Source organism: Cynocephalus volans, chromosome 2 (assembly GCF_027409185.1).
Source record: "Cynocephalus volans isolate mCynVol1 chromosome 2, mCynVol1.pri, whole genome shotgun sequence".
Lineage (NCBI taxonomy): Eukaryota > Metazoa > Chordata > Mammalia > Dermoptera > Cynocephalidae > Cynocephalus > Cynocephalus volans.
In genome coordinates, this window is record NC_084461.1 from 59,827,258 (window position 1) to 59,838,180 (window position 10,923).

General features: G+C 44.5%; 1 protein-coding gene across 1 annotated transcript; it reads left to right on the top strand.

Annotated features, from left to right (window-relative positions):
• The first annotated feature begins 8,874 nt into the window (after positions 1 to 8,874).
• On the top strand, positions 8,875 to 10,661 carry CARTPT (CART prepropeptide). The gene is made up of 3 exons (XM_063088154.1): positions 8,875 to 9,033; positions 9,438 to 9,521; positions 10,499 to 10,661. Exons 1-3 carry the CDS (start codon positions 8,875 to 8,877, stop codon positions 10,604 to 10,606), a joined length of 351 nt encoding a protein of 116 aa, XP_062944224.1. The 3' UTR covers positions 10,607 to 10,661.
• Positions 10,662 to 10,923: the final 262 nt, after the last annotated feature.

Sequence of the window (10,923 nt, forward strand, 5' to 3'; positions counted from 1 at the left end):
TTTTATCTTTTTGACTGAGTCATTGTGGTAGGCAGTTTCTAACATTGTTCCTAAAGATCTCTGTGTCCTGGTAGTCACACCCTTGTGTAATCTCTGACCTTGAGTGTGGGATGGGCCCAGTACGTAGAACATGACAAGAGTGAAGAAATGTCACTTCTGTGATTATGTTGAAGAGATTGTGACTTCTGTTTTGCTGGCAAATTCTCCCAATCTCTCTTTATGCTTGGTCCAATGGAGAGGGCCACCTGGAAAGGAATTGAGAGTGGCCTCTGGTCAAGAATCTGCAAGTAATCAAGGCCTCAGTCCTACAGCCTGTGAAGAACTGAATCTTGCCAACAACCACTGCATTATGGTGGAAGTGGATCGGGCCCCATTTGAACCTTGAGATGTCTGCAGCCCCAGTCAATGCCCTGTAATTGCAGTCTTGTGAGAGACCCTTGGCTGACACATTGATTAGAGTCTCAGGACAGATTCTAAAGCAGAGGGCCCAGCTAAGACATGATTGTATTTCTGACCCACAGAAATGATGAGATACCAAATGTGTGTTGTTTTAAGCCACTAAGTTTTGAAGTAATTTGTTATGAAGCGATATATAACTATGAGATGGTTTGATGGACATACAGATGTCTACCTTTATTGGCCAGTGTATTGGTCTGTTGCTATTGCTTATAACATAATACTGGAAACTGGGTAATTTACAAAGAAATGAAATTTATTTCTTACAGTTTGGAGGCTGGGAAGTCCAAGGTCCAGGGAACACATCTGTTGAGGGCTGCCTTCTTGTTGGGAAGTCTAGAGTCCTGTGGCAATCAGGCTATCACATAACAAATGGGCTGAGCAAGAGTGAGCTAAGCTTCTAAATCACCCTCCTTATAAAGCCATCAGAACCACGCCCATTACCACGCATTAAACCATCAATGGGGGCTGGCCCCGTGGCGCACTCGGGAGAGTGCAGCACTTGGGAGCACAGCAGTGCTCCCGCCGCGGGTTCGGATCCTATATAGGAATGGCCGGTGCGCTCACTGGCTGAGCGCGGTGCAGGCGACACCACACCAAGGGTTGCAATCCCCTTACCAGTCACAAAAAGACAAAAAACAAACAAACAAACAAACAAAAAAAACCATCAATGGATTAACCCTTCCATGAGGGTACGTTCTTGACAATCTAACCACCTCTTAAAGGTCCCACCTTTCAATTACCATAATAGGATTTCCCATCCTCTTAACATCGCTACAGTGGGGATTAAGTTTCCATATATGAAACTTTAGGGGACAAATTTAACCCATAGCAGCCAGATTAGGCTTAATTATGCTGCAAAAACAAATGATCCCAAAAGCTTGTGGCTTACATCCACAAAAATTTATTCCTTATTAACACTATACATCTATTGAAGTTTGGATGTAGCTGTGCTGAACATTTTCTTTCCTCCAGAACCCTCCAGAACTCAGGCTGACAAAGCCTCTATCTGGAACATTACAAATAATTCTGGAAGAGGAAAAAGAGAGCAGTAAGTATTAGCCCATTTCTGTTGCTTATAACAAAATACCTGGAACTTGGTAATTTATAAGAAAATAAAATTTATTGCTTAGTTTCAGAGGCTGGGAAGTCCAAAGTCCAGGAAAAACATTTGATGAAGGCTTTGGTGGTGGCAACAGTGACCCAGAAGTCTCACATGGCAGAAAATGGCAGAGCAGAGAGAGACTAACCTCTCATGTGCTCTTCTTTTAAAGCCCTCGGAGCCATGCCCCTGGCCACCATTATTAATCTATTCACTATGGCATCAACCTATAATCTAATCACCTCTTCAAGGCCCCACCTTTTAGTTACCATAATAGGATTTCCCACTCTCAACAGTAACAGTGTGAATTAAGCTTCTAATATATGAACCTTGGGGACACAACTCAATCAATCCACAGTATATTAAAGCTTCCCCATGGAAAGGACACATCATGTGTCTTCTTGTATTTCACTGGCCAAAGCTAATCACATGTTCATGTATGAGTTCAACAGGGCCCCAAAGTATAATCCTCCTCTAGGGAGGGGCAATACATATTTGTGAACAGTAACACAGTGTACCATATACCACCATACATTGGGTCAGAAGGAGTGGTAGCCACAAACTGCCCTGACATATGGAAAAGAGAAGGGAGAGCTCATATCCTCAGAGTGATGTGTGTAGCAGTCCCAGAGTCATCTAAGAGAGGAGAGTATTATTGAAGACCTATCTTTTAGAGAAAGGAGGAAAATTAAGGGAATATGGGGCACTAAAGGAAGTTGAAGCTTTTTCCATCCCATAATCTTTGTTTTCACATCCCTAAATCCCCCGAAACAGTGAACTTTCTATGGTAAATGTAGCTTCAAGACATATTCCCAAACCCCTCTTCTGATTGGTTGGATTGCCTTCCCTAAATTCTCTGAGCTGCTTCTGTATAGAAATATAAATGCCTCCTTTTCCTACAATCCTATTCATAAAGTTAAACTGGGTTTTCAAACAACTGTCTTGCCATCAGTCAACTAATAGAAGAGGAAAACTTGACATGTGACCTTGGGCAAGTCTGTCATTCTCTGGGCTTCAGTCTTCTCAAAGTCCCCCTTTAATCTCGCCATCTGAGTAATAAATACAGTCCCTGTGGGCTTTCTGCAAATGTTGAAGGAGCTTAAGGAATGATTGCTGGCCCACTCACATCAGAGGCCATGCCAGGCTGGTTTTAGGGAGGAAGCTTGATGGGAAGTGCAGAGATCTGATTGCCAATATATCTAGCTTGCAGAGCAGGAGAAGTCACTCTGCCTTAGTTGGTAAGCCATGCCAAGACGATGGCTCTATTGCTAAAACCAGACCAGATTAAACTTCTGCTGATGCATGGCAGATAAATGTCAGGGTCAGAGATCCCCTAAGAAATAAAGGAACAACTAATTTTTGATCCTTCTTCCTATAAAATATACGTTTGCCCTCAGGCCCTGCCTTTTTGGATCATGCCAGATGGTATTTTGTTTCTCCTGAGGTTATAGTTTATGTCAAAAGCAATATACTTCACTTAGATGATTTCTGAAGGAAGCATAGAAGAATCCAAGAATTGTAGTTTTAAAAGTGACCTTAGATGCCATTGAAGCCAACCCCCGGCCCAGCACAGGAATCACTTCCTCACGTCTATGATCTAGGCCATCAAACACTCTGGAAATTGGTGATCAGGGGCAGATTTTAAACTCCTCAGGATTCTGTAGGATGTGATCATGTTTTAGTTTTCTTTCTGTATTGCACCATGGAGACTGTGAGGGAAAAGCAATACAGTATAAGTCTGTTGCAAGACTGTGGTCACAATACCTCTTTCTAGTGACACAGAAAGTTTTGCATTTGGGAAAATGTTTCCATTTTGCAACTGAAGTGCACTTTGTTGTCAGAGGAATGGGTGAGAGGCCATATAGTCCGCACTCCAGAAATCATACTTCTGAAACTGAGTAGCTGTGAAACAATTTTACGCTTCTCTGGCACATTTCCCCACCTCATACAAGATGAAAACAGTGTTTCTAAATAGTAAATTGGCAGTGCTTCTAAACTGCTTGCTGAATCTATTCTATGATAGATTCACCACTTATTGAATGGTCATCTAGTTAGTGTCTACAGGTTATCTTTTATTTCATAGCAACTAACTTTCCCCCACAAGTCTGTGTATCAGACACCATGCTAAATACTGGGAATACCAAGGTGATTAGATATATTCTCTGCCCTCAAGGATCTCCTTGTTTAGCAAGTGTGATAGACATAAGATTATGTGATGTAATACATTAGGTGTGTTAATGAATATATATATAAAAATCTATAGAAACACAAAGGCAAGGCAGACCTGATGGTGTGATGGAGCAGTGGATGAGAAAGACTTCAGATAGGATGAGTCTTGCAGCATGAATTTTTCAGATGTTCAAGGCTTGGCAAGAACATTTGAGGCATAGGGAAGGGCATGGATAAAGGCAGAGGCAAGTGGTAGCTGTTAATGATATTCCACAATATATGCCTTCTAGGCACCCGGTAATCCTGCACTTCTTAGTCCCTTTTACTTTGGTGGAGCTGTGTGACTAGTTCAGGCAACAAGTTGGAAGCAAAAGTGAAGTATCACTTCTGGGCCAAAGATTTTAATTGCTCATTAAAAACTGCCCAAAGCTCTTCTTTCCCTCTGGAACAAAACCAGCAACTTCAGAGATGGTGGATGTTCTGTCAGTCTGGATCCCTGGTGACCATGATGAATAGAACACTCCATTAACTCTTGATGCACATGTAGTGTGAGTGAAAAATATATCTGTGCCCTTTTCAAGTCACTGAAATTCTGGGATTGTTTGTTAACAGCAACAAAACCTAGTCTATTCTTCTAATTCAGTGCAAAATTAAGAAATAATATGGTGTACTTGCAAAATGAAATATAAGATGTTTGATGGGGCTGGTTGTGAGTGGAGGAAAATGAGATGGAAATATGGGAAAGGACCATATTATGAGACACTTTGACACCATTCTGAGAAGTTAACTTGAATATGTAGGCAATGAACAGTCACTGAAGGATTCAAAATTGCTCTCTATTAAGTCAGTGGTTAATCTCTTGGGGCATTCTAATTGGCTGTTTTAGTGCTAGCCTACACTTCCTGTAAGTTTAATCCTATACTTCCTATAAGTGTCATCTGGATCCAGACAAGTTAGAGGAGTGTAGGCCAGGCCGGCCACTCCTTTGGCTGCGCTCCAGCAAGATGGGCTGTGCTGGGATCCAGAGAAAGGTTTCCTTGTCCCAGGAAAGTATCTCTTGGTTAGTGATACCTGCCTATACCTGACAGGAGCCACTTTTCTTAGGCTAGGCTGTTAAGGTAAAAAATCTTGCTTTTGAAATTCTACCCACTCTCTTAAGACCCAGCAGCTCATCCAAAGGATGCCATTTTTTCATGAGGCTTCCCTTCTCTACAGGGAATTAATCTCTGACTTCTCTGGGCTGCTACCCTTTCTCTATTAGGGCCTTCACCTCAATGAGTTGTTATGTTATGGGTATTTGTGGACATCACCAGACCCAAAGATTCTCAAGAGCAAGAACTGATCTAGATTATCTCAGCAGTCCTCATAGTACTTAGAAGTGCTGTGAATGTGTGGGGCACCCAGATTTTAAAAAATTGAATCCTGAAATTGAAAGCCTTTCTTTTAGTTAAAAACTTAAACAAGATTAATGGAAACCTTTGTCTAATTTCCCCTGCTTTGTTCCTTCACAGGCTGTCTGTAAAGCACATATTCTTTTTTACTGCATCTCCAGCACCTCCCTGTTCAGCTCCAACTCCAAGTTTCCTTTACTTGCCCATCATTTTCTTCCAGATAGTGGTAAAAATGTTTAGTTAGAACACAGTGAATATCAGTTCCTTTGGAAGCCTATGGATTGAAAGTTGGTAAACAGAAGATGAATGTTAATGGGAAATTATCTCTTCTGGAGGCAGGGAGGGTGGAGAAGAGATGAAGTAGAAGTGAACAGGATGCCCCCTAAGAGATACAAATGTATACCTAAGAGAACAGTGATGTTTAACTTGGAGGAAAGTACAGCTAACACAAGTAAAGAGACACAATCTTAAATACAAATATTTAAGAAGTTAATGAAACAAGTTTTACCATTAAACAAGACTTGGTGGTGGTGGAGGAAAGGAGAGGGGTGAATGGATAACAAAATAGTCTCACATTTGAGTAATGTGACAACCTAAAAGGCCAGTGTTATTCTGGGTTATAAAGGAAAAGAAATTATTCAAAACTGAAGAAGGGAGGAAGAGAAAAATACTGGAGTTTGGGGAAAAACCTCAGCAACATCATTTTGGTGCCTAATTCCATGACGTTCTTATTATCTAACATCTTAGGGCTCTTAAGTTCTCATTTAGTAATATTGACTAGCCCCTATACTTTAAGGTTCTTTTCTGATCCCAAATGAGGAAGATTGTTCTCTTGCCAAGTCACAAATCAATTAATGCATTATTTTTATAGTGAAAGGTTCAGAACTTCAATATATAGACATGATTAAGAAGAGGTTTCCTCAACTTAAAAAAAATTTTTTTTTCTCATATAGCCATATGTTATGAGTATATCTTACTGGCACTAGTTTCTTGGCTCTCTGCAAGTAAGATTTCTCTACCTGAGCTATTTCAAAGAGCAGAACTGGAGATCTACTCTGTCTTAGGAGGGGTGGTTAAGAGAGGCTTGCCCACTGTAAATCTCCATAGACACATCCTGGTCATTGCTTCTCTTTTCTATATCTGGGATGAGAAGCAGTGATTAAATCCAATTATGACTTTATGGCTTGGGGACATCAAAGGTGAGCTTTCCCCCTTCCCCCAATAGGGTATTAGAAAGTAACAAGAATACATAAATTCTCCTGATAGGGCATGATGTCAGGACTATGGAACATCTCATGATTTTGTTCCTTCTCTAGTTATAACTTACATAAGTGCCTAAGCTTTACTGTAACAAGATTCCTAAAGACAGTTTATAAAGTTGTTCTGTTCAAGATGAAAAAAGCATTGTGATATGTACATGACCAGGATACCCCTGACTTGCTACACAGGATAGTCTAAGAATTCTTTCCCTAACCCCTCAACTAAATGTAAAGTTCTCCTTAGATGGAAATGACAACACCAACCCAACATCAGCATGATTTGTATTTCTGAGTTATTTTTCCAAAAGAAGTGGCACACAGGGAAAGCTATTATTTGTATCTGGGTAGAACAAAATTTGAGAGAAAGTATTGCATTGGAAATATCCACATCCTTGTGGAAGGATGGGCTAACATCTTATTTGGGGTTATTTTTCTTCTGAAGCTTAGAGTTTTTAAGATCACTGCAGATGGTTTTTAAAATGAGTGCCAGTGTGTCTCTGTTTAAATAGTAAACTGTGCTGCCACTGAAGTTTTGTGCAGAACCAAAGGGTATGTATGAAAGGCAGAGGTGGGGGAGGTGTTAGATACATTTTCAAGTTGAAACCCCGAAGCAAACTATTTTGATCTGTTAATATGTGTACTATTTATCAGAAGAGATATTACTTCTCGAATTGCTTCCTAGTGTGCATTTGAGTAACAATTAAATACTTGATAATTGAAGTAGCCAGATACAGAAAATGTATTAACTATCTCGGCGATCAACATCATCTGCTAAGCAATAAATCTGTGGGAGAATAAAGTGGCGGATACTTTTGACTGAGTTTTCACTGACATTTAAATTGAGATTTAGATGACAAGGTGCAGTGAGCCATTTGGAGATGCAGGAGGACCTTTCCAGGTAAGGTAAGTACAAAGGCATTGAAGTAGGGATGCGATTGGCCTGCTAGAAAGCCAGAAAGAAAGCCAGTGAGGGTGAAATAGATGGGTCTGGGGTAGAGTGGTAGGACATGAAGTTGGGGGTGGGGTGCAGATCATGTAACAGCTTGTAAGTCAGGGTGAGGAATATAGATTCATTGCTTAGTAGGATGGGAAGCCATGAGTGTATTTTAAGGAGAAAAACACTCTGGCTGGTGGTGAATGTTGGATTAGTGGAAGGCAAGAGAGAATGGGGTGGGGATTAAGGTGCAGACATTAAGTAGGCTGGGGCAGCTGTCCAGAACTGGGGTGCAGTAGTAGATGGATTCAGGGCAGCTGAGGGAAAGATGATGTGGTTAAAGCCATGTGGACAAACAGGTGGGATAGGTCTTTAGGTCTAAGTGGAAAAGTGTCACTTCTTCTACAAGAATTTTCATTTGCATTTAGGTGATAAGAACCCTAACCTTAAAAAACAAAACAAAACAAAACACAGTGTCATTGCAAGTCACTGAGGACCTGGCTCATCACTGATTCTGATCTTTGGAGGTATTTCCACAATAAGGGATCTGCAGTTCTTCACCCCTTTACTTTCTTTCCAGGCTTCTTGGATAACAGGCATGAATAGTGTGTAGAGGGGGTTTCGGGATGGTTTAATTTGCCCTGAGGAGAAACCAAGATACTGCACATAGTATCTGGGCAGCCTCAAAGTTCCAAGGGGAGTGACAGGAAGCTTAGTGTTTATTGTGCCAGGGGCCAGGAGTTTTACATACCTCATCTCTGCTTTCATCCTCCTGATAACTTTGTGAGGTGCATCTTTCTAATCCCAGTTTTACAAAAGAACAAGCTGAGGCTCAGAGAGGTTCTTCATTTTGGTCAATGTCATATCGTTTGTACATGGTGGAGCCAGGACTGGAACCGGAGTCCGGTTCTCTGCACTCCCTATACCGCCGACTCGGGGTTAGTCTGTTTCCCTTCTCTTCTCATTATTACGATACAGACGCCATCAAAGAACCCATCGTGGAGAGCCTCACGATTTCTCTTTCTCTTACGTGCCGTTTGCCTCCCCTACCCCACAGGGTGCCTAGTACGGTGCTCGGCAAACATGCCTGCCTGGAGGCAACACTTCCTTCTTGCGGCCACCCTTCGCGCTGGGCTGGCGAGGTGGACGGTGCTGCGGCCACCGCCGCTAGGTGATGGGAAGCGACTCTTCCGCCTGTGCATTGCCCCGAAGGCATTTTCCACATCCCAGCCCCTCCCGCTCGCCAGCCCTCACCCCTCGCCCCTCCGCTTCAGCCCAGGCCCCTCGGGGAGCGTCCCTTGCCGCGGGGCTGACAGCATTCGGGGGCGCGGGGTCCTGTTCCCTGCGCTTTAGCCCATCTGTGCGCAGAGCCTCGTTCCCGGGCGCCTGAGCCCGGCGGGCATTGACGTCAAGCGGTGGCGGAACGCTGCCGACAGACGGTTGACCCAGGCCCTCCTCCACACCCCCTTCCTTCCTCGCCCCCTCCCTCTCCCCACACCGGGGCTCCTGTTCCTTATAAAAGGCGGGAGCGCGGGGTGCCCAGCAGCGACGAGTTTCAGCACCATGGAGAGCTCCCGCCTGCGGCTGCTGCCCCTCCTGGGCGCCGCCCTGCTGCTGCTGCCTCCTCTGCTGGGCGCCCGTGCCCAGGAGGACCCCGAGCTCCAGCCCCGAGCCCTGGACGTCTACTCCGCCATGGAGGACGCCTCCCACGAGAAGGAGCTGGTCGGTATCCCCCTCGCCCCGGACCCCCCGGCCTGCCGCGCGGCCCCTTCTTTGCACGCGTGGCCCCTCTCCCTTACGCCATTCTCAGAGTCAGGGCGCGGGGCGCTGAGCGCAAAGTCTGGGCACCCGCTGCCGGAGGTTGTCTCGAGCCCACGGGCTCCAGGCAGCCTGTAGAGCCAATCCCTCGTCCTGGCCCTTCTCAGTAACACGAGCCTCAGCAGCTTGGGGACCTGAGGCCAGTACCTGGGACAGCGCTCGCTGAGTTTCCGCCCCTCCAACATCCCCTTGGTCCGCGGAGTTGCACCGCGGAGCGTGTGGGTCCGGGGCTCCCCATGCTAGGCTGGAAGTGAGCACCTGGGCTGGGCTCGCAGCCCAGGCGGCAACTTTGGGGCGGTGTGTTGCAGATCGAAGCGCTGCAGGAAGTCCTGAAGAAGCTCAAGAGTAAACGCATTCCGATCTACGAGAAGAAGTACGGGCAAGTGCCCATGGTAAGGCTTTGGGGTAACCTCCTCCTACCTTTTCCCAGGAGAAAATACAGCGCCTTGAATCTTATACACGACTTTCTCCCCAGGTTGTGGCTAAATAACTCAGGTAATGGGTTTGCAGAATTTTGTGGGCTCCGCTTTGCTTCTTCTACCACCAGCCCTCGTCCCTTGGTCTCTAAGGGCAAAGGACAGACTGGCCATTTCGGAGGGTTGAACAGTTGTACCAGAAATGAACTCTAGAATCGTGTGGGAAGCATTTCTGGGAGATGAGCTTTTAGTTTCACTTCAGAAAGAATTCTGAGCTGGAAAAGCCCTTTAATCTACTCAGTTCTTGCTCCTCCAATTTCTTCCTGCCTTCTGGAGCACCACCAGTTCAGTTTTTTTTTTGTTTGTTTTTAATCTAAATTCTAGGGTCAAAATTATTAATACAGGGCTGGTCACCTTCCTTGGATAGCTCCGGGTAAACACACACACACACACACACACACACACACACACACACACACACACACACACACACACACACACACACACACACACACACACACACACACACACACACACACACACACACACACCACACTCTTTAATCTCACTTCTTGGGATGAGGAAATGGGAAAGCTGGGATCAGGGGTTGAAAGTACAGGTCTACTGTTTATTTCTTAGAAAAAAAGGTCTAGTTGATTTTTCCCCCCTTTGGATGAGCAAGAAAAGGAGCCAAGAAATGTGTTTTCGCCCAAAAAGTGTAAGAAAGTAGGAGGGGGCCAATAATGTAAAGTACTTTTAAAAAAGGTCCTGTTACTGAAATTACAAGCACAAGGCTCCCTGTGTTTCAGGCCTTACTATACTCACACCTCTGGTGATGTTGATGGGGTCCAGTCGTCCCTCTCAAGAGGCAGAAATTGTGTTGATGGGGAGACTTGCCCGTTGGGAGCCTGGGTTTGCTCATACCAGATGACAACACGTTGTGTTGTTTGCAGTGCGACGCTGGAGAGCAGTGCGCGGTGAGAAAAGGAGCAAGGATCGGGAAGCTGTGCGACTGTCCCCGGGGAACCTCCTGCAATTCCTTCCTCCTGAAGTGCTTGTGAAGGGGCGTCTATCCTCTTCCATACGTCTCCACTCCCCCTACGTTCCCTGAGAGGACCACACCTTCATCCCTGAAGTTTTGGCTTTAGTAGCAAATAAAGTTTGCATTTCCCTCTGAGGGTGAAGGGGCTCTTTTACCTGCTGTTTCAAAATAAAAGAACACCTTAGATGTGAAGGATAATGCCTTGTATGGTGTTGGTACGTGTGCAAAGTATTCTTTTCTTATTTGTCTGACAAACTCTTGTGTAATTTTGTGTAAAGAAGGAGAATTTTGCTTTGAAAATTGTATTTTTGTATGTGGCATGGCAGAATGAAGATT

Excerpts from the sequence above, each read along its gene's own strand:
- CARTPT (XM_063088154.1), top strand. The coding sequence starts at position 8,875 with ATGGAGAGCTCCCGCCTGCGGCTGCTGCCCCTCCTGGGCGCCGCCCTG. Across the intron at positions 9,034-9,437 it reads CCTCCCACGAGAAGGAGCTG|ATCGAAGCGCTGCAGGAAGT; the intron begins GTCGGTATCCCC and ends GGTGTGTTGCAG. Across the intron at positions 9,522-10,498 it reads AGTACGGGCAAGTGCCCATG|TGCGACGCTGGAGAGCAGTG; the intron begins GTAAGGCTTTGG and ends TGTTGTTTGCAG.